At 36.7% G+C, this 24,934-nt stretch overlaps 1 protein-coding gene across 2 annotated transcripts in view; it reads left to right on the top strand.

The window, feature by feature from the left end:
* The first annotated feature begins 2,188 nt into the window (after nt 1-2,188).
* Nucleotides 2,189-24,934, top strand: part of LOC149531907 (antimicrobial ginkbilobin-2-like protein) — a 114,099-nt gene continuing 91,353 nt past the window's right edge. Inside the window, exons 1-2 of one of the 2 annotated variants that reach the window (XM_089811098.1) lie at nt 2,189-3,604; nt 4,379-4,516. In XM_089811098.1, coding sequence (XP_089667224.1) covers nt 2,791-3,604; nt 4,379-4,516 — 952 coding nt within the window. In that variant the 5' untranslated portion in view covers nt 2,189-2,790. Of the gene's footprint in view, nt 3,644-4,378; nt 4,517-24,934 lie in introns of both variants that reach the window. The other variant, XR_016359086.1, reaches the window with a different exon arrangement.

Genomic DNA, 24,934 nt, shown 5'->3' on the forward strand with positions numbered 1-24,934 from the left:
TGCAAGGAGAGGGAAGCACATGGATTGTGCTTTCTCAAATCCATAGCCTTGTTACACTTGTCACAAGGAAAGAGGATGTGAGAAGATAGGAAAAATGGAGGGAAAGTGGGGGGACAATGGAGTTATGAGGGGGATGGTATGTGTAAGAGGGATGTGAGAGAATGTAAGGGATGTGTAAGGAGTCATTAATTCTATGTAAGAACATTTAATGCATGTGGGTGGGGGTGTAAGATGGGTTTGACTTTGGTTTGACTTAGGAATTATTAATCTAGGATTAGAGTTGTGCACATGATTAAGGTGAGGATTAGACTTGGATTAGAGGGGGGATTAGGATGCAAGTGGGTTAAGTAATCAATTAGGTTTAATTAATTGGTTAAATAGGATTAGCATGGGTGAATGGGTTGGATCAAGCTAAGGATGGGGATTTAGGAATAGTTATGGGTTAGGGATTGATTTATTAAATGAAATATTTAAAAAAAAGGGGGTGCAAAATTATTATTTTTGATTGATAAATGGCCAAAGCCTAGATTAATTATTGTTATTTATTGTAATTAATTATTTTTATGTGTTAAGCGAATTCAAACCCAAGATCTCCCACATGAGAGGCTCACAAGTTACCATTGTGTTGTAGGCTCTTGCTTGGGATGTGAGATTAAATTAAAAAGGCATAGTGCAGTTATTTAATTTAATAGGAGAATAGTGATTTAATTGATAATTAGACTTTGGATTTCCATTTAAATTTATCAATTTGACTATAGTTAATTAAATGACTTAATTAACTAGGGGATGACAATAAATCAATTAAATATTAAATACTTAATTAATGATGCCTTAGGAGATGACTAAATAGGATTACTTAAATGATGTAATCAGATTTAGGTGTCTACAATATATATATATATATATATATATATATATATATATATATATATATATATATATATATATATATATATAAAGAGAGAGAGAGAGAGAGAGAGAGAGAGAGAGATTGATTTACTCTCATGTAGCTAATTCATTTTGCTTTGACGTGCATGCTCATAATAGTTTGTACTAAAGCTAAAGTGGGGTTAACATATCATGGTGAAAACTTTGTGCTTCTAAAATCTTCACTTGAATATTTCTTGTGTAATGACACATGTACATGTAGTACAATTTCTACTAAAAGTTGAAACATAAGTTGAATGTTACCTATTTTAATCTTTACTCAATCATAGGATTTAATACTACTGTTTAGTATTTCCAATTCATGCCTAGTTTCCAATGAAGATTTGTGTCATTGATTTAGTTTATTTGCGCAACATATGGACATAAACAAAATCCTTTAAGTTTTTAAAATTAGATTTATGATAAACTAAAACTTTTTAACTATTACTTATATGTTAATGGGTAGATTATTTCACTTGCTACCTTTGAGTTGTATCTAAAGGCCAAACCTATAAGCTCATTTAAATTCACTATATCCAATGTTTTGACATCTAGCAAGAGTAAAATTAAAGAAGATCCAGACAAGTTTGTACCCATAAATTTGGATTACTTATGCACTCATGAAAGTTACCTATAATGACACATGATGAGTTTTTAAATACAAGACACCAATATGGTTATTTTAAATTTTATATATTAATAATTCATGTTCAATATATATCACAACACATCAACATCATTTTTAATTAAATGTTTTCATTTCATTAATTTGATTGTACATTTATTCGAATATATTCCTCAAAATAAATTATTTTAAATTAAATATTTTTATTTCTTCTAAATGACATTTATTTCAAAGATTAACTCCAAATAAATTTTCTCCTAAATAATCATAACATTGACTTATTAATGAACTAATAAGTTTCAAACATTTGTCACATATTGATACAATTTTTTTTATTAAATACCTTATTTATTTAATTTAAATATATATTTCAATCTATCAGTCCAAATAAATTTTCTTCTCACTTACTTAATCTTAAAAGAATTATCTAATTATATTTATTTAATTTATCTTATCTTTTATAATTTATTCTTATTATCTCCCTTTCAATCTTATCCCATTAACATTAAAAACTACTTTAAATTATAATATAACTTCAAGCTTCTTAATGTCATCTAATGCCTAGAATATCTCTCCTTATTGTCTAGACCGTAGGACCTTCCACTAACTAAATTAGGTGAGAAACTATTATATTTTATTTGATTTGAAAAGTAAAATAAGCAAATTTGAGGGTTGGGCTTTTTTCGGAGTTCCGACAATTAAATTACAGAACTGCAAGTTCGGTGGAAAATTGAAATTAAAGAAGTAGATTTAAAATTGTTTAAAGTGGCGACTGAGATAATAGGAAAACTCATCGGGAAGTTTTTGAACAATCTGTCAGAATTCAGAAGACTCCAACGACAATCTCTCAACAAATCAGAAAACAAAGAATATCAGAAATCTTAAATTCCGTCCTTTTAGATTTAAAATTATTCTATTCTATTACATTGATCTCAAGTACAATCTACACATAGTCCTTTTCCCAATTGAACATGTTTAATCAGAATTGAAAGAGAGTTTGCCATCTTTGGGTTAGCTTTCATGATCATCTGTGACAGCACCCTCAAGGGCCACTTTGTTTAATGCTTAACGCGCACCTTTCGTTCAACCAATTTCACAACATGGTATGCCTAGTCCAAGCCCTTCAAGATTATACCGAAGTTGTACACAATTCTTCCAATTCAATCACTAAATGGGTATCTGAGAAATAATCTTTCAAATGGTGTTCACAGCAATTTTTGTCAAAGGTCAAAAACACAATGAAAAACTCAAGCAAAACCTCTGCAATTCAAGCTACAATTATGTTGGTATTGTTTTTAATCTCACCCTTGTTGGGTGAATCACAACCACCTTCTTCACAGCCATTCTCTTTCTCCAAACTTCTATACGAGCAGTGTAATTCAAAAGCCAATCCCAATACAAATGCCCTGGTCACCACCCTCGGCATGAATGCTCCTCTGGATGGCTTCTTTATGTCCGTGGAAGGAAATGGGTCAGAGAAATTGTATGGAGTTTTGGAGTGCAGAGGTGACCTGAATAAAAAGGAATGTGCGACCTGCTCTTCCGTGGTGGTTTCTGAGCAGCGGAAAAACTGCAGAAACTCTAGCAGTGTATGGTTACAGCTTGAGGGATGCTACCTTCGTTATGAGAGCTACCCTTTCTTTTGGAAACACCATGATTTTTATGAATTATATCATCAGTGCGGGATGGGTGAGAATCGGAGCTATTACTCTTTTAACCCTGATGATTATGTGGTCTTGGAAGAGGTGATCTACACTGCGCCAGCCCATAATGGGTTTTCAGCAGCATGGAATAACAAGTCAGGCGTAAGCAATTTTGCACTTGCCAATTGTAATGCCTATTTGAGCCCTGATGGCTGTACCGTTTGTCTGAGAGTGGCCTTTTACTCCTTGCAATTTGACTGTATTAGTCCTGATTACGTGGCCTATGAGGAGGAGGCTGGTGGTATAATAGTGCTGGACAGTTGCTTCTTGCGCTTTGACAAGTATAGGTTTTTTGATCGAGAAACGAAAGGACCTTGGTGGAATACAAAGTTTCCTTCAGCCCCGCCTAGTATGTTTTTCTCTCGTTCCTGACGATTCTCCTTTTACAGTAAGTTTTAGAATTTCCTCCATTGGAGATGATTGCTTCTGGTATGCACCTTAAAGTTCTAGGAGCAATATTTGTAAATGCACAATAACTTATAACAATCATAAACTTTGTAAACAATGGAGGAGCGCCACTCCGGATAATAATGATTACGAAAAGCCCGATCTCCCAAATAGAAAGCATACCAAGGCAATATTATAAATGGGATCCAAGAGAACAATTTTCAATCCTCCTTAATTTGACAACTCCACATAAACATATGTTCGTTATGTACAACACCCTTTTGGCTGGTTTGTCGTTATACTTGACCACTCTTCAGGGTTATCTAAGACTACTAGATTCAGACACTCTATACAGTATATTACCAAGAGATAATTTTCTAATAATATAGACTATGAAAGACAGAGATCTTTAAGCACCAGTACCTGTCATACTACTCTTTATTTTGGGTTCGACAAATGATCTTATAATCCTATACGTTCATTTAAAGCCTGGTTCATGAAGAGTAATTTAATGCTTTACTTTGTTTCCACCAATGAATGCCCATTTATCATTTGTATATGATTCAATCACTTTACTATTAAATAAGCATTTAACAAAAATGGAAGTAAGTTTCCTGACATTAAACAGAGGTGTGTTTTTAATTAGGCTGTCTTTATGTCAAATTAAGATACCCATAATTCTGCAAATTAACCTATTGTTGAGATTATTATTAAAGGCAAGTGTTCTGTTTTGCAGGCAGGGTAAAAAAACTGGCAATAACCATAGCATGCGGAGTAGTTGGTGGAGCTGTGTTTGCATTATGTTTGGTGGGAATTTATGTCAAAATTAAGGCTAGAAAACGCTTGGCACAAATTCATTGCATAGCCGTAGATGGTAAGTTAAGATAATCGTTTGCTATTTTTATTTGATTTTCTCTCCTAGATAACAATTTTAATAGCTCCTTGCTTTGTACCAATAGCTTTAATGTCTGGCAACATGTAGATCATTAGGCAGCAGAAATTAGTTCAGTGATGTGATGTGGTAATGTACTCCTAATATGATGCTGGTTTAATTATGTGTTTAAACGAGTTAAGTGTTAATGTTTGGCATTGAAAGATCTCAGCTCAGAGGTTGAATGGTTGGAAGACTTGGTTCAGGTTTGAAAGTTTTGATTTACTTACACTCTTTATCTGTTGTGATAGGCAATGGGCCATTCTAGTCATGGTCTATTTTTAAATTTTTCACATCCTCAAAGACATCAGTTAGAAAGAGTTCTGCAAATATTTGAGAAGTTCAGTGCTACAGGGACTGCATGCCATAGTTAATATATGACTTATAGCTGCTTTTTCCCCCATATGCTTCAAAAGAGAGATTTCGTATAGCGCATCCACAATACAGCCTATAGAGGAAGCAAGGATAGTTTTCTGGTATTGATGAATGCTTCTGGATATAGCTGTGTAGTGTTTTCCAGCATCAGCATTTGAGAAAAATTGTGAGTTTGATCCAAACTGTTGATGCTGAAAAAAGCTGCATCATTATATCCAAAAGCATTCATTAGAACTATCATGAACTGTGGAAATTTCATGTCTCTTACAGTTTTCTGATGATCTTTACCAAAATGAGGGATCTATTTCAATGCCAGATTTTATTCAAGGCAATGTCTTTATTATGAGGGGATGCTTGCATGTTGTCTGTCTTTAAAATTTGCATTCTACCTTCTCTAGAATTACTATAACATTGCATGCTTCCAAATTACAGTGTCATGATAATGACATCATAGATACTAGATGGGGAGCATAAGTATCAATTAATTCAAATTCAGGGTTTAAAAGCTCATATTTAGTTTTTCTCAACCTTTCCTCCTGCATTCTTGAAATAAAAAGCACCCCGGAAAGCCATTGATGTCACTGATGGATTTGATGTTTTGCACGAACAGGATAGCTGCATTCACTTATATTCTTTCAGGTCCTCATTTCTAAAATGACCATCTCATTTTTTTTTCGCTCTTTGAAATTCTTGTTATCTTCAGTTTCAGTTGAAAGTCGTGGTGCAAAAAGCATTAATATACGAGGTTATCAAGTGAGAAATGAAAGGAACTGAAATATTCATCAGTGTCCACTATATGCAGTGAAGGTTAGTTTTATCTTATTCATTTGCTAAGAAGTAACAAACAGATGGAAGTGTTGTTGCAACCTGAATAATAGGAAAATAAAAAAACTCAAGGGATAGAAGCTAAAAGGTCAATAAAAGGCTTGGTAACAAACAGAGGAAAGTGCTATTGCAACTTGAATAATAGAAAAATAAAAATAAAACTTGAGGAACGAATCTATGAAAGCAATAAAAGGCTTGAATGCTTTATCTTTTATAAACTGTAAATGACAATGATGATAGTTATAGCTGAATAAAAGCAAATGACAGTCAGCTGATCATATGTTTATAAAATAATGTTTATGTACACAAGTGGTTACTTCAGCACACCAACAATACCCACAAGTGGACAGAATGGTCCACAGATGATATAATTTTAATACCTTTCTGATCCATTCTGCCTGTGGCTGGAAGATCTTGAGGGCCTGCTTTTGGTAGGAGATATGCCCCTCAAGTCTCAATGATTGATGCCCTACTGAAATAAAACAATAATTAATATTGAAATTTCCTAAAAATCGGCTTAGCAACCATCCCAAAGATCATTAGACTAATGCTCTGTGCTTATTGCTTAAATCCTTAAACTAGGCTCAAAAACCTTTCCAAAGATGATAGGACTGAAGCTCTGCACTTTGATGCAGGAGCATCTAGTGGTGTAAGGGCAATCTTGTATCACCCAAAAATATTCTTAGAGATAGTTTCTGTTTAATGTGTTTTTATTTTTGGATACCCATTTGGGTCAAATAAAGGTTCCAACTCTCACAGTTCCACTATTAGTTTTTTGGGTTAGATTTTTTAAGCACCTTAAGCACTACGTGTAAATGTAGAAAATGAGTTATTTTGTAATTGAGCCAAAATTATGATGAGTTAGAGGGTGTAAGTTGGAGGGATGATTATACTTGTAATTTAAAATGCTCCAGAAAAAGAATCAGGTCAAAAGGCTTTACGGTTAGAAAGTTATTGCAGTTTTAATTTTCTTGGAGACCTCCTAAGAGTGCTTCAAAGTCAGATTTGGGGCACTAAACGGCCTTGTACGGGGCCAAATAATGGGGGACAAGCGAAGCTGGTCCATAGGGCTGTAGAGCACTTCGAGAGCTTTCCGGAAATGTAAACGGTTTGTCAATCGGAGTCACGGTTCAAAAGTTATGCCTTCCAAAAGTTGGACTACCGTTTCTGGATTCTTCTAATTTTACACCAACTTCTAACGCGACTTCTGGAACCTTCTGTTTTGGCGGTCGATGACAATTGGCGTAATCTAGAATGTATTCCTAACCCTAAACGAATTGGGGTCTATTTAAGAACATTTCTGGCATTGTAAAGGCAGATTTGAGTGGAGTAGAGAGAAGGTACTGTGTGGAGGATTTCTTTCTCCAGAATCATACTATTGTAAGCCCATAGGGCATTTTTCATTAATAATAATATTTCCCTTTTCTTGTGTGTTCATTCTGGTCTTTGGTTGTGTCTCCATCACACTTACTGCTTCGGCCTTTAATGTTTGCTAACGGAAGTAGATGTATTTGGGGTTAATATTAATTCTCATCTATATCACCCTCCCCATACTTGGAACTGTTCTAGCTAGTTTCTTAGTATAGCCTCCAAGGCTTCCATTCTATTCTTTCAAGTTTCAAATATTCAATGTTCTCCTAAATCTTGTCAATTTTTTTGTTGACATAGGTTGTATTCATTTCTTACCACTCTAGCATGCATTAGCTCTTGGATGTGACATTATGTCATCTTACAAAGTTGCCTCTTTAACCTATTGAGTTACTGAGTTCCCTCTAAATATTGAAAATCATTTTGTTTGATCCGTTGCTTGTTGACACAGTTCTCTGCATTGTGCACACTGTACAACAATCCATTTCTAGCCTAAGTGATTGAGCCTACTATGTTACGGTGGCACAATGGTTGGTCTTATTATTCCCAAATTTGACCTACACATTTGGGAAGTATACCAAACTCTTATTATACTTCTTTTTTGTTTTTCTCATAATCATGTCATTAGATGATGCCTTATTTTGCATCCTCAATCATGTCAAATTGTTGCCAGTCTTCAACCTTGGTTTTATCGAGTAGTTTATTCTTATTTTTCTCATCTGACTCTTTCTCAATATTCTCAATTGGACAAATTAGTGGTTCATGTGTCTCTTGCACTAACAGTAATCATGCCAAATTGTTTGTAGTTGACAATCTTGATCAGACCAATTAGTTTATTATCACTTTTTTCAATTAGATTTTGTCTCAGCATTCTCAATCTCCCACGTCATTTGTTTGTTTATAATGCTTGCTTCCTTAATGAGAGTTGTTCCTGACAATGTTGTCATCCACAAACTATAGATTGGTGATGCAGTTGACATTGTAAGTCACCTTTATTCCCTTCCATTTTCTGTAGTCCTCAGCAGACTCGATTGTTCTTCCAAGCACCCCAACCACTATTATAAAAATAAAAGAGGAGATTGGGTCTGCTTGTCTTAGCCCTTTGAAGATATTGAAAATGCCTTGTGGATTCCTTTTGAGTTTTGACCGAATCCAAGATGGAGGCCTTTCATTCATGCTGATTTTTGTCTCAGAACTTTTTCCCTTTTCAACACCAAGACCACCTTTGTTCTTCTATGGTTACTGAAAACTGAGCATCTCATCAAGCAAATCACTACCACCTTTGAATTTCAAAACCTTTTCAATTTGTTCTTTTTCATCTTCCAATTCCTTCTTAGAGTAATAGTTTCTTCCTCAAATATGGTGCATTCAGTAGACTTGTTATGAATCTTTGAGCTCAGACAGTCATTAGTCCTTCTGCCTTCTTCAATCTGTACTTTTAGATTGATTATTTTATCTTTTTCCCTTTTGAGTTTGGCTTCATTTCTTTGTTTTCTTCTAATTTGGTCTTCAATTTGATGATTTTTTTTTACATTCTGCCTTTGCAATATCCATGTCTAAAAGAGCATGGCTGAGTTCTCCTTCAAGAGATACTTCACAATCATCAAGATTGATATCTCATCCTTCTGGTTCCATGGCCTCAATATCTTTATGTAGAAAGATTATCGTGTTGATCTTAGCTTCAGAACCCATGCGTTTAAATGCAAGATCTACTTCTGTTGCTAAAATGTTTCCTTGGGGACCTCAGTCTAATACAAAATTTTAACACACTAAAATGTTGAGTGAAGGAGTTGGGGATGGGTGGGTGGGGGGGCGGTGCGGGTGAGGGGGGGATGGATTAATCAGCATTAACTAAAGCTTAACCATTCATTCACTTTTAAATCATAAAATCAGATGTGCATAAGTAAAGAGTAAAAATACAACATGCAACACACAAGAACACCAAGATTTTTATGTGGAAAAGCCTAGAAGGGAAACCCCACAGTGAGGGTCAACTCAGACTATATGAAACATTTTTTTGAGGTATGTTTTAGGTTCATTGTCAAGGAAGTTCACTGCTCTGTAGATGGACTTGCTGGCTAAGGCACAATACCCTAGGACAAGATACAATGGACTTGCAAATTGAAGATCACTTCTCCAAAGCAAGATACAATGAGATGACAGTGAAAACATTATTTGAACTGCGGTAGAAGATCTGACAAATGCTAATATTGCTGTCCTCTTTGTAGCCTAAATATTCTATCAAGCTGATTCTACACACTTCATAATCATCCGATACATCACTGATCTATTTTGCACATTAAAAAAACTTCACATCAACTCTCACATATCCATGAATGATTTATTCTTCCTTAGATACCCTTGACAACATCCCAACACATTAGTTAGGTCAGGTCAAATAGGACCTAATAAATCAAACATGCAACAGAGCATAGGTTGGCTTCAAGTGCATTCAACATTAACAAAAATGGGTTGTGGATCAAGAAAGACTTAATTTGAATTAAAAATGTGTCATACCACATCCTTTAAAGCAAATGAAATAGGTCAGGATCAAATGCAAATGAAGGAACATACTTAGTTGGCTCAGATATGAATACCACTTTCAAAATTTGCCAACTGTTTGTTATCTTATCACTGGACAGACAAAAAAATACTATGAGGACCACCATGTAGACCTCAACCAAGGTAATTTCATCGTATAACCAAACCAAAAGACAAGTATATCAATATACCATAATTCTGGATTGGTATACTACCATTTGATGAACCTTTGACTGCCCTCTTTGTATCTGACCAATCTAACATGGCGCAGCTTCTCTTAAATATATCTCCACATACGTCTTTTAAACTGACAAAAGTACTCTTGAATATGCATCATCTAATTCATCAATGACCATTGCACATATTCCATTCATCCAATATTATGACAACACATATTGTCGAACATCAGGGTGACATCAATGGTGTTACAAATTGACAATAAGATGTGTATTAGGAACATTGGCTATTGATGTAGGCATAGGCATTGATATCTCAACTCGGGTTGGAGGAGCAAAATATCCTTGTACTTTCGTGCAACTAGCTACCTTCATAGTATTTTCATCCACTATGCGAGCTATTCCACATAGAACTTTCACACCATGTTCATTATCTTCAATCAACTTCCTTAAGCATTCAATCAAGGGGGCTGCATCTACAGCCAAGTGTTCTTGACTCACAAATTGTTGAATATTTTCGAATTGCTTGTCTATCTTCACCAATTGTTCATTAGGCGCTTGTGTTGAAAGGTCATCCTTATCAAGAAAAGTGTGACGAGAAGGATTCTCAGCAATGGCAGGCAAGGTAGGTTTTGGGTTAAGAGAGTATGATTCACCCAAGATACTAAGTGGGAATAAGTTAAAACTCAACTTAGGCTCAACACCATTAGCATTAAAACCACGGACCATGAGTCTATAAATTATTCTCACAAGGATACTAGATTAATAATAGTTATGAAATCCATAAACTAGTACAAGCTTTAACAATGCACAATTGCTCTTTGGAACGAATGTGAAGATAGAGGCAAAGGTAAAGGAATTGGTTTATGCTTGCAAAGCACTTAATTAATTCAAACTGTATATTAAAAATATGAATGCAATCAACTAAAAAATGATATGCAATGATAGCAATGATACAATGGGTTTAACAACTGATTAAACTATGCAATGGTCCATCGACCACCTATTTAAGTAATGTGAGATAACAAATTGATAGTTAATATATGAATGAATTTCAGAGATTAATGTCTGTAAATCCCAAAAAAATGCAATTAAACTCAATCTGGACATCCAAATCAGAAATTATGCAAGCTATGTTGAGTTTGTCAAAATCAAATAGAGTCGAATTGGGATCTTAGCCTAGAGATGCAAACTAGGGTTTCATTCACCAATTCCAAACTTCTTTCATTGGGGAATGAGCACTGTGATTGATTCTTCCCTTTGAGTGTCATCAATAACTAGGAGAAATGATGCAAAATTGAAAAGATTCAGCATAAATAGACATAAACATATCTGAAAGCCAACATAGAAGTACAAATTTGAAAATGGCATACAAAAATGAACTTCAATAAAATATGAGCCTAAAAGTGTTCAACAAGTGTGCCCTAGACTTGGAGGTGCTTTTGCCAACTAAAATTTTGGATTCTGGATCAGGATGCTCTATAGATCATTCTCTCTAAAATTTTGCCAAAAAGTGGCAATCAAATGTGCTAACCTAAATATACCGTGAGTTTCGCTTGTCTTGGGCTGCTTTGCGCAACTTTGCAACTTTTGGCAGTTGGATCTGTAACATATACACAGAAAAGAGGGAAAAAATTAGTGTCTTATAGGGGTTTGCCTAAGTCAAACCTTGGGTAGGAATTAACCTCCACTACAACAATGATAGATGAAAGAAGCTTACCCCTAGTAGGGAAAAGGTTAAAAGCTTTAAAGGAAATGCCATAATTAATAGATGATACATTTTCTTTAAATTTCTTTTCTTTAAGCCTTACAACGCTTGATGTTTCTTAATAGGAACTAATGCATGCCTTCATTCGTGGAGGAACACATAAACTTGACCTGTTTAAATGTGGGGGAGTTGTATTTATATACAATTAGCACATTTTCGGGTTTAAACTTTAAGTGAAGGACAACATCAAGGAACATTTTCCTGCTTCACATTTTTCTGACCATTAAACATTCAAACTTTGGTCTGATTTGGGTAGACCATGGTGCTAGCATCATAGTCCTAGATTTGTGAGCCAGAACCAATGCCAATGAGCATGGAATTATGTTGGGCTTCCAAAATTGGCCATGGACTGAGTAGAATCATTCTTCAATCAGGGGTATGAGGGACAACCATAAATGTGATTCCAAAATGAGTGTTAGAGGGAAACAATTTATGATACTTAAGTTGTAGGCAGAAATTATGCCAAGAATAGTCAAATAAGACTTTTGTTAGTTAATGTAATTAAACATTGTTCCGAAGGGGTGTGTGTCGTCAGTAGGTGACAGTTGGAGACTTAACCAACTGTGTCGAGTCTGGAACAAGTGAAAGTGGTGGTAAATGTTGGAATGATTATGTTATGAAAGATATGTCATCTTGTCACTAATGTTGTAATGTGAATCTATGTTATTCCATGCTATTGTTGTATTTCATTTATCTTTAGTATTATGCAATCTGTATCTAGTATATAAACACTTCCATATTTGGCATGTAAAAACTTCCATATTTGGCGATTAAACACTAACACACTTGGCATAACATTTTTGGCATCGTTGCCTAGTACAAACTTGGAGGTCTAAAGAGGATAGGTGAAAAGATGGAAGCATAATGCATCGTCCTTCTAACTAGAAAATTTTGATAATAGACAATGACACCGAGGAGGAGCAAGTTACCCAGGAGGATCAATTGACACAAGACCTCGTCAAGGCATGGGACGTGGCGGTAGACCAATACATACGGTAGGAGGTGGAGCAGAGGGATCTCCCTACCGCTACAGTATAAGCCGAATTCATGGTAAATGAAGTTGTGTATGATCTCCTAGGGAGTCTTCTGAGGTTACTGGCGTGAAGGTTGGTAGAAGTAGAAGAAGAAAGAGAGATTCTCCAAAGGGAATAACAAAGGCAACAAATACTGCAATGATTCTACAAAAGGAACTGGTGGGAGGAGGAATATAGGGATACAAACAAGCATCGTGCATCTAGTAACCCAAAAATTTAATGCCCCTCCTACCCAACAAGGACATGAGGCATCATAAGGAAACACACCAAGTGGACATCACAGTTGAATTAAGACGATCCTTATGGGTACAACAATAGATAGAAAGACGATGAAGATTGCGAAACCTTGCCCACAAATTCAATGAGAACCAAAAGGAAGGGCCACCAATTGGTAACACCACTGAGGGGGGATTAATATTCGGTACAATGTAGAACAAGGAAGACACAGACAACTGAGGAGATGAGTTGGGTGAAACAAAAGGCATTGTCAAGTCTGACATTGACAGTGAAGAAAGAGGGTTGGAAGGAGAGGCAGCCAAATAACTTGAAAGTATGACACATTGGATAAAGGGGTCGGCCATATTCAACAAAGTAACAATAGGAGAAACATAGCCTAAGAGCTTGGGAAGGAGGGAGTATCAATACCACCAAGGTATATTAGAAGAAGGTGGAAGAGAGGAAGTGTTGCAGCCTAATGACATGAGAGAAATACCAGGAGGACATGGAGGAACAAATTTCTAAAACATAGGAGGCTAAGGAAGAAAACTACCAAACACCTCAAATAAACAAAAACTCCCCAAGTTTACAAGGGAAGGGTTAGATGACCCAACACGACATTGTAAGACATGTGTAACCATTTGGGAAGCAACTGGACAAGAAGATGAGGCTTATTGGGTATAGGCTTTCTTGTCCACCCTACGAGGCATAGCCATTGACTGGTACACCAACCTTCTAGCCACCCAGAGGCAATGTGGAACAACCTGAGGAGAGCCTTCGAGGTGGAGTTCAAATTGTTGCGAGATGATGATGTAGTGGCAGAGATATATAACACACGTCAAGGCAAGGATGGGAATGTTTGGGTGTACCATCAAAGTTTGAAGGAGCTAATAGGTAGGTTGGATAATAAACAAGAAGATGAATTGATAAGAGGTGGTTCATAAAAGGTTTAACTCACCCCATTCAAAGGAAAATGAAGGTGGTACCTCCCACCACATACAAGGGCGCATGTGCTAAGGCAATGGATATTGGAAGTGAGAGCAAAATGTTGAGAAACAAAAGTAAAGTGAGTGATGACAACAATGACAAAGACAACGACGGGGAATCTCAAACAATCTAGGCACTCCACAAGGATATGATGCGGATGATGAAGGAGATGAAAGGGGAAAAAGAAGCAAAGGAGAACAAAGAATTATGGTGCACAAAATGCAAAAATGAAGGGCACACAAGAGCCAGCTGCCCCAAAAGATTGTTTTGCAACATCTATCAAATCATGGGACACTTATTGAAGGAATGCCTGCACAATCTAAAGGTAATGTAATGTCCCCATTTTTAGCAGGTTCCTGTAGTTGGCCAGGTCAGTTCACCATTGCAACTTTGTGAGCCGAAAGTGGGATTTGAGGGTCTCAGTTGTGTGGTTATAGGCTTTCTAGTAGCCTAGGGTGTGTTTTGGCTCTGTTTGAGGACTTACTATTTATAGTAAGTCAATCTGTTGGTTTCGATAAGCTTAGTTGAGTTAGAGGAGTTGGAGGAAGCTCTCGGTTTTTATTTCGGGTTTCCATTTTGAGCTCCAAGAATCTTGGAGGGAGCATCTATTTATAGTAAGTCACCTCGTTAAGTTCATTCATCGTCTTTTATCATCAGGTTCACTTTGGTGTTGTCAGATTTTGATTCTGATGCTACTTCAATTGTTTTCGCAAGATAGTTGAATTATAATTATTATTCTAAGTTATCGATTTAGTTGCGGATTCCGAAGTGGATTTCGGAAGCAGATCCGGGATGCGGGGATTTTTTTTTTGGGATGCGGATGCGGGAGGAAACATATATATATATATATATTATATAATAAATGCAAAGAAATATATTATAACAAATGATATTATTATCGGAACCTGTTTGATAGACAATCTTCTCAATACATAGGTGCTAATTTGGAACAATGCCAAATTTGCCAAATTCTCCAATATCGATGGTCTCCTAGTACAGATTTCAAATTGGATATATGTGGTGTTTGTTGTCATCTCTACAATTAGCGTCTTCAGATTGAACCATATGCACCATACATACCTACATCAAAAATCTCTGTTTGACATCTTTTATTTTGTTCTAAGTTATAAAGATCCCCCACTGTAGATGATAAGGAAATTGTTTATCATATTTAAGTTGAGATTGCTGCTTTAATCCTCTGTCATAATTTAAAATCTTGTCATGTGAGAAAAGCAAGCACCAACAACCTTGACAAAACCACAATCAATTAATAAAATTTCCTTCCTAATTCCACTTATCGGCACTTATCCAAGCAACCTCCTCAAATAGGTGAATAACTATAATAAAAATTGTTTTTATTATTGACCTATATGCTTGCTCTATTTTCGAGACCTATTTGCTAGACAGTCATAGAAAATGTTTTTAATAGTTTTTTTTTTGACTTTAACGCTTGGGCAGGCCCGCGGATGCTCCCGGAAGCATTCGGCTTCCAGACGCATTCAGGAGCTTGCAACTGCCTTCCGGCTAGCATCTGTAGGGCTTTCGGATGCATCCCGCATCTGTCTGCCTCCGATGCAGAAGCCTTTGCCTCCCAGGACAAATCGGTATCTTAGTTATTATTCATATAAATACGTTGAGGTTGCTATTTTTGATAGTGTTGTTGGTTGGTCACCTCAGTATCATAACTCGTTGGAATCAGGAGGAAAAGTTTTAAATCATGGGAACAAGAAACAGTGGCCTTACGTGTCAGAATTTTAAGTTATGGTGGAAAAGGTCATTTTCAGAGCCAAAAGCAATTAATAAATCAGATTATAATGGCACTTTATTATATTTTAATGTTGTGTCGAAAGCTTCTTAAGTGAAGTTCATTTGGGAAACTTTGTGCCATTTGGAGATAATAAATATGAGCCCATTTGATGAGTATAGCATCTAACTATTTGATTATCTTATTTGCTCTTGTTGTCTTTGTGACATTTTTGAGTCTAAAGTTTGTGCCCTTGCTGAAGTGTAAGGGTTTGGAATCTACAACTAAAGTATCGTAGATTTAATTTTGAGAATCCATAGTTGAGGTATTGTGGACTTTTGAGTTTTATTATTGTCTCCTCTTTCTGTATTAACTGTGGCTAAGGAGCATTTATACAATTGAATATTATAATTTCTCTGTTGTTGGATGAGGGTTTAGTCTACAAATTGGAGTTTGTTTTGGGCAGCATTTGTAAGAGTAGACTATGAACACTAGATTGAAATTGGACTAGGCGGCTTTTTTAGTTTAACTTTGCAATTATATTCTACAACAAAGATCAGGTTCTTAATTTGTAAAATTTAGTTAATATTACATAGTTTGAAAGTAAACAGGCTGGCTTCAAATTCTGATTTATAATCAATCAACAATTAAATTTTCTTTACATTATATTGCTATATGGTTTGTTAATGAATGAATTCAGAGGTTGGTGTGAATCATTTTATAATTGTTTATTGGCATTTGGTATTTATTTATGCAAAACTTATAAGGCCAAAATTAAACAAATTTGTGATCAGTTTCCTGTACATCCTGATATTGTGTTTGAAAATTTAAGACATCATATATTCAATGGTAATTGGGCTGCTTGCCAAGTGTTTGACAAAATGTCAAACCATTGAAATGTGAAAGAAATTGATGCTTGATTTAGCTATAAACAGACAGGGTTATTACAGTGGTATCAGAGCGGTTTCCTGCCAACTTGCAGGAATTGAGCTCAGTCTTTATTTTGTTCGGGCTGACTTTGAAGATTTTCAGATTTGATTTCTAGAGTGACCAGCACTTTAAATTCTCCAGCTATGGAAAGACATAGGATCGGCAGTTCTAGATATTGATGGAGTAATAAGAAAGTTAGCATAAAAATGAATGCTTTGTAGGAGAGTATAGAGAAACTTAAGCTTCATCAACAAAGGTTGGCAGAGAGTTTTTCGGATCCAACGATAGTTGAGAGGGCAGCAAGGTATATGGTTTTCGCCTTTAGAAGGCCAACATTGAGGTTGCAGGGAAGGAAGCTTGAGTTTTCCCCAACAGGTGTCCATGATGCCGATGTTCCTTTATTTAGTACAACACCTGCTAGCCCCATCTGCAGTGTTGGACTCATTTCACAAAGATTAGTAGATGTGTGAGTACCCTTGGTGGATAGCGGCATTGAGCTTCAACAGGTTGAGGCTCCTAGAGTTGTTGCATCTAGTGTAGAGATAGTTGATGCAGTTGTTGCTACTGACACTTCTGGCTCTCTCAAGGAAGGGATTATTATTGGAGATTTGTATGTGAGTTATCATAGTGTTGCTCCAATACAGGAGGCAGCTGCTTCATCATGTGGGACCAATGCATGTATGGAGTCACCCAGCTATGATGTTGGTGATTTTGTATGTTACAGTGGAGTCAATAAATGTGGGTTCATGCTCTAGTGTTATTGATTCACAACTTGAGTTGAGTCATGTGTGCAGTATCAGGTGTCAGCAGTTGAGGCTTTATTAGGAGATGTGGATGTAGATAGTATGAACACATCTGATGATACATTTGATGATGCTATGAGTTGCACCAGTTACGATATCCCTTTCCAGGTATCAGTTGATGACTCCAAGGAGGTTTTGAATGGATCCCAAGATCAATGTTTACAGGATCTATCTTTTGAGGTGGAAGCTAAGACATGTGGGGATATTGATATTGTGAGGGCTTCCATTTCTTTAGATGAGGAGTTGATTGAGGTACATAGTAGTTGTATCTCAAATGCAGAGTTGTGCAAGGTTGATAACACACATGCAATGAGCGATCTTGTGGTGGGCAATTTTGATTCGGTTTCCTATCTCAGTGTAGTTAGTGAGACAGAGAACTTGCATAGGAGGCAGGGGTTACAAAGGCATCATGTGACTTGTCAGTTGAAGGTGAGAGATAGTGACATTTCTTTAGCTCTTGAGCTTTATGATGCTATTCGTTAGATGCTAGCTACATCTACTTGTTAGATGAGCACGGTGATAGTAGTCTTTCCTTAGTAGAGGTTCATATGCTTTGAGAGGCTGTCAGGATCTTGAAGCATAGTTACTCTCAATTAGTTGCTGACAGAGATTACCTTTTGGAGTGGGGTAGCACCTGTTATGAGACGATAGGGAAAGAGGCAGAGGTAGCTCAACTTACCCAAGAGCTTGAGGTGACTGTGGACTCTCTTCAGTATACTCAGCTGGTTCTTCAAGAGTCACAGTCACAATTGGATGAGGTTACTGTGGAGATAGAGTGGGTATAGTCGACATCAGCCCCAAACTCTATCAGATACATATTGTGGTTGGTGGTGAGTTTGCTTCCACTATTGGGGATGAGGGGTGTGATGATATGGATGACACATCCGTCCAACATATGGGTGCAGTAGGTATAGAGGAGGTGAGAGTATCAAGGGAGACAAGCTCTCATGGTGATTTGCTTCCTTCTACCTAGAGCGGATCTATTTTTTCATTGCATACAGCTGGTACCATTGGATAGATGGTAGTGCCACATTTTCAGAGGGATCAGCTGTGGGTCGCAGGGGAGCAAGTGGATGCTTCCACACATAATTTCTACTACATAGAGTCTTTCATGGAGTGTCTATTGGAGAGTTTGGATGTGAGGAAGGATTCATACAGAATGTTTGAGGATACTCTCATCCGAGGCTCTCATACTATTCAGAGGTTGGTGGGAAAGATTGTAGAGACTTTATCTACTATGCTTTCCCATAGGGATTTTGAAGTTGGGTTTGCTAAGAGGGTTGCCCAGGATCTTTCTCGACCAATAGTTTGGAGTTAGAGATTAGAGCCATCTTTTGATTCCTAGCTTGATGATGATGAGCCCTTGACAGAGATCGGGAGTTTTTATTGGTATCACACTGTGAGGAGTGCTCATCACTTTTCTTTTGACCCACAGGTAGAGGACTTGATTTCATGTCGGTGTGGGTTGGCTCTAGTTTCATACCATCCATTATGGGATGGGTTAGCACCATCTTTTGCACATGGAATTGACAGCTGCAAGTTAGACCCTTTGTAGTATCTACACACTCGGGACAGTTTGGTAGAGGATGAAGTTGGTGGTAGTGTTTTAGTTACCTATGGTTGTTAGCATCTCCACAATGCAGTTGGGTGTGAGTATTAGTTTGATGGGGCTGTGGACAGAGTTGGTATTTCAGTTGGATTGAGTTTTGATGGGTTGTCATCACCATTAGTGACTACAGCCAATTTCCAGATGATTTTGTCATTCATATTAGTTATTTGGGTGTTGATGCTATAGGAGTTTCTTGAACACAGCAAGGATAGTACGCAGTTTTACCTTTGGGACCTTTGGGATCTAGAGGGATTGTGATGTTCATTTTGCTTTGGGATTGCTTGGGGACAAGCAATCTTAGGGAGGGAGTACTGTAATGTCCACATTTTTAGCAGGTTCTTGCAATTGGCCAGGTTAGTTCACCATTGTGATGCTCGTGAGCTGACAGTGGGAATTGAGGGTCTCAGTTGTGTGGTTATAGGCTTTCCAACAGCCTAGGGTGTGTTTTGGCTCTATTTGAAGGATTTACTATTTATAGTAAGTCAATCTGTTGGTTCCGATGAGCTTAGTTGAGTTAGAGGAGTTGGAAAATGCTCTCAGTTTTTATTTCGAGCTTTTAGTTTGAGCTACAAGAATCTTGGAGGGAGCGTCTATTTATAGTAAGTCACCTTGTCAGGTTCATGCATCAACTTTTATCATCAGGATCACTTTGGTGTTGTCAGATTTTGATTCTGACGCTTCTTCAGTTGTTTTCACAAGATGGGTGAATTATTATTATTATTATTATTCATATAAATACGGTGAGGTTGCTATTTTTGATAAGTGTTGTTGGTTGGTCACCTCAGTATCATAGTTCGTTGGAATTGGGACGAAAATTTTTAAATCGTGGGAACAAGAAACAATGGCCTTATGTGTCAGAATTTTAAGTTATGGTGGAAAAGGTCATTTTCGGAGCCAAAAGCAATTAATAAATCAGATTATAATGACACTTTGTTATAGTTTAATGTTGTGTAGGAAGCTTCTTAAGTGAAGTTCATTTGGGAAACTTTGTGCCATTTGGAGATTATAAATATGAGCTAATTTGATGAGTAAAGCATCTAATTATTTGATTGTCTTATTTTTCTCTTGTTGTCTTTGTGTCATTTCTGAGTCTGAAGTTTGTGCCCTTGCTGAAGTATAAGGGTTTGGGATCTACAGCTGAAGTATTGGAGATTTAATTTTGAGAATCAATAGTTGAGGTATTGTGGACTTTTGAGTTTTATTATCGTCTCCTCTTTCTGTATTAACTGTGGCTAAGGAGCATTTATACAATTGAATATTATAATTTCTTTGTTGCTGGACGAGGGTTTAGTCTGCAAATTGGAGTTTGTTTTGGGCAGCATTTGTAGGGTAGACCATGAACGCCAGATTGAAATTGGACCAGGTAGCTTTCAGTTTAACTTTGCAATTACATTTTACAGCAAAGATCAGGCTCTTAATTTGTAAAATTCAGTTAATATTACATAGTTTGGAAGTAAATAGGCTAGCTTCAAATTCTGATTTATAATCAGCCAACAATTAAATTCCCTTTACATTATATTGCTATATGGTTTGTTGATGAATGAATTCAGAGGCTGATGTGAATCATTTTAGAATTGTTTATTGGCATTTGGTATTTATTTATGCAAAACTTATAAGGTCAAAATTAAATAAATTTTTGATCAATTTCCTATACATCTTGATATTGTGTTTGAAAATTTAAGACATCATATATTCAATGGTAATTGGGCTACTTGCCAAGTGTTTGACAAAATGTCAAACCATTGAAATGTGAAAAAAATTGATGCTTGATTTAGCTATAAACAGACAAGGTTATTACAGGTAAGTAGTATGGTCCTAACCACAAAAAAACAGCCCCACTCACCACACCACCAAGGACCACAACTTCTAATGCCTCCCCAAGAGGCTATTAGGATAATAGATGTGGAAGCAACAATAACAACATTAATAACACGCTACAGAGTCGTACTCAATATGCAGACTTCTCGAAAGGAAAAGCCGTGAACATGCTAGAGGCTACAAAACTAGAGGGGGAAGTAATGGCCATTACTAGACTTCAAGCAAAGAAGGCATCCTACCTGGATCCCCGGATTGAAAAGTAGAGATTGAAGGAGACAGAAATGGAAGTGAAAGCAAAACAAAGACAAAACCAAGAGGCAACAAATAGTTCTATACGGTCAACATCGGAGACCAACATAATAAAACAAATGTTTCACACCATGGTACTTGTTAGGGTGACATACTTGCTAGAAACATTACACCAACTAAGGGTAGCAATTTCTAGGATAGAAGAAAAAAACACTAGCACAAGAAGAGACAATGCTATGAAAGAAGAGGTCAGAAGAAGAAATGCTCCATGAAAGGAATTGTCAAACCTAGATCTTATGTTATTCACAGTTGCGATAAGATGGATCCCTGCCATAGTAGAGATGGAGATCATGGATCATAAACATGTTGTGAGGCTTTCACACCATCGCCCAAAAATTTTTTGGGGACCCCCTTTTTCGAGCAATCCTTGGCAATTTTCGTGGGTGTTGAGAATTTTTTGATTGCCTTGGCAAAATTTGGAGTTGTCCAAAGGTTTTTGAAGTGGCGATTTTACACCTTGGATGCCTTTGGGCCAGGAGGGGATTTCACTCGGTGCGAAACTTGATTTTTCAGAACATGTAAATTTGTCCTTAGGCCAAACAGGTTTCAACAACCTTTTTTTCGATGGTTAAAATAATATCTGGCAGGACAAACTTGCAAATTTTGGACTTAGATGGATTTTGTTTGAAAATTTAATATAATTGTATAAGCTTGAGCATTTTCAAAATGAATTTGTGGACTTAGGTGTTTTGGAAATCTTGAAATTTTTCGGTGAAAAGAAATTTTGGTAGTGAAATTGAATTTAGAGTTTGAATTTTGATTGCCAGGAAAAGGATTTATTTTGGTAAAAATTGAAAGTGTATTGCAAAATTAAAATTGGATTAAATTGCAATATCTCATTAATTTGGTTAAAAATTTTCCTAGAGGATTTTAGAAATGTTAAAGCAAATTGGTAATTTTGAATTGAGAATTGATTTTAGTTTGTTTGGTTCGATTTTAATGATATTTGTAATTGCCAAAATGTTGTTAAATGAAAATTTTGACATCTCCTAGGCTTACCTTATTTCTATTTTGCAATTTTACATCAAGCTAGCAATTAAAAGGGCCAATTTCACTATGGGGCTTAGTTATTTTCATGTTTTATTTAAAACTGGGCCATCTTTGGAAGTCTAACTTAAATTTTGTTTCCCTCTAGGCAGGTCAGCCCACTCTAGAGAATATAAGAAGGGGCTCCCCCCTCTTATTTCCTCATTCTTTCCACCTCCTCTTGCTTGGTTGAGCGATTTTCTTCCAGAGGGGCAAATTTTTCCTTGGCAGTGATTTTTGGATGTCTGGTTTTTTCTCCTTGGCAGCGATTTTTTCCTCCTTGGTTGAGCAATTTCTACCCTAAGGTGAATTTGTGAGGAGAGGATCTGATTTTTGCAAGATTGGCAGCAATTTTGGGGTTTGATTTTTCCTCCAAGGACAACGATTTCTTCCTCCAATGATGACGATTTTATTTGGTGAAGAGGCAAGGCAATTTGAGATCTGATTTTTTGCAATTGTGGACGAATTAAGGAGGTCAAAACTCTGATTTGGAGTAGACTTTTCTGCCCTAGGGCAGCGATTTTCCTTGAAGTGGGCAGATTTTGGCAAGCAATTCATTTGCTAGAGATTCATTATTTGCAAGGAGGATTGAAATTTTTGAGATCAGATCTGAACTTGAAGAGGCCCGATTATTGGTAGAAGGCAAATTTAAGGTAAGATTTTCATTATCTTTTGAAGTAAAGATTGGCTTTAAAGGCAGATTTTATTCCTTTTTCTTGCTTGGTTTGTTTCCCTTATCTTCTTCTTGCACTTTTCATCCACCACTTCATCATTTCCATTGATAGGCTGAAGTTAGGGGATATAAGTGTAGATTTCACAATAAGACACTTGGAGAGGTAGAAATAAGCTAAACCACCTTAGGATTGAAGTTGGGAGATATAAGTGTAGTCCATCCTAAGGTAACAAAGAGGCAGAAGTGGTAATCCCACCCTTAGAATTGAAGTTTGGAGATTGATAGGTGTAGAGATAGGATTTGGAGAGGTGGAAATAAGGTAGATTCCATTGATAGAAAAAAGTTTGGAGATTGATAAGTGTAGTTCATATCATTTAGAACAAAGGGGTAGAAATAAGTGTTTAGGATGGTTGATGTTAGTACAAGCAAGAACCCAAAGGGGATGAATACCAAAAAAGACAAAGAAGAGATGATGCCTAAAACCACCTTCTTCACGAAAGTGAGGTGAATAAGTGACACCAATATCAACACTGTGAACATGGTATAGTTGAAGGATAGATTGAAGGAAGGACAATCCCCCATGGCGAAGATCTAGAAGGGCGGAATTGTACATGCAGTGACTTTCCCTCATACCTTGCCTTGTTCGGACTTGGTAGTGGAGTGTGCATTCCGGTTTGATATTGTGACCAAGTCCATCATTTTTTATGAAGGGAAGAGAGTGTTGGCTAACACCAGTGGACAAGTGGTCGAAGAAGTATTCAATATTCCCCAACATAAAGGCATGACAATGGTAATGATGGATCAAACAACCAAGTTCTTTCAAGATAATTAGGAAGCCTACTTCATTCATCTAAAGCAGAATTGATTACACGAAGGCAAGAAGGGAGTTACCGAGTCATCAAAGCTCACCAAATCAGATTTCAAATAGGAATATGGCGACCTTATTGTGCTTCTCAGCTAGATCATGGGCATGGCTCAAGGTATGCAATTCGAGAATTGGATGTATTATTTTATTGATGAAATTGAAAATGGAAAGAGAAAATTTGATTGGGCTAGAATTATAAGTGAAAATTTAGAGTTGCAATTAGGGACAATAAAAATTCAAAAGCAATTCTACATGAGATCCTATCTTTTCTATCTGATTGTGAGACTATATGAACATCCTGAACTTAAGGCCTGAGGAGTGATTGGCAATGGGTTGGGGCAATGTTTGGTGCGTGAGTGCTATTCACAGCTTCATTTGAACAAAACCAAAGATTATAAGATGTTTTATGATGCCTTTTCCATAAAGACTATAAGGATATTACAAGGGACACCCGCTAGGAGGCTCTCGTCGGAAGCAGAAGCAATAGTTAAGAAGTATGGGAGTTGGTTCGTCCAATTTCTGCAATTTACATATATTAGAGTCGCAGGAAATATAGTTTGTCCCAAGAGACTTCCAAGGTACCCACCCAAAAAAATAGTTTTGATGGAGTTGGCTAGGCAACTTGAGCGTTATGACAAGATGATGAAACTTAAAGGTGAGGTAGGGATTACCTTCTCATTTGGAATAGGCAATGATACTTGCTCCAATCCTGTCGCCTTTGCAGCTGCGGAGGAGTTAGAATGGTACCATCTAGGATTGTATAGAGCAAGACATGGATTCGATCCTAATGGTCTTATCAAGGCATCTCATGAAAACACATTCAAACATATTTCAACTATAGAAGATTTTTGGGCCAATGCACAGGATGACTTTCATGTGAGGAAACTAGCTTTCTCAAGATTGTTAGTGGGCATGATGAGGACAATGGGATGGAGAGGCCTTAATATTCTTGATCAACTGGAAGATGATGAGAATGTGGTAAGAGAAGATTATGATATAGTGGATGGAACATAATTGAGTCCAGTGGATCGGGATGATCATCAGGATCCTTCCTTAGAGGCAGTTACAAGGACAATTGATCTACACACTGAGGCATGGTTCAATGAGAAGTTAAGGCAATTACAAAGTCTGAAGGTACGCTTTACTTATGAGAAGATGAAATCGGAGGAAAGAGGTCCAATGGAGTCAGTCAGACTGAAAGGTGGGTGCTGTAGCCAGCAACAAAGAGCAGTTAAGAGCAAGAAGAGAAATTTGGAGGTTGAAAAAAGTAAAGAACATCAGGAGCCTCCAACAA

The sequence above is a fragment of the Cupressus sempervirens genome, chromosome 11 (genome assembly GCF_028749045.1).
Source record: "Cupressus sempervirens isolate cs-2001-9-10 chromosome 11, ASM2874904v1, whole genome shotgun sequence".
NCBI lineage: Eukaryota > Viridiplantae > Streptophyta > Pinopsida > Cupressales > Cupressaceae > Cupressus > Cupressus sempervirens.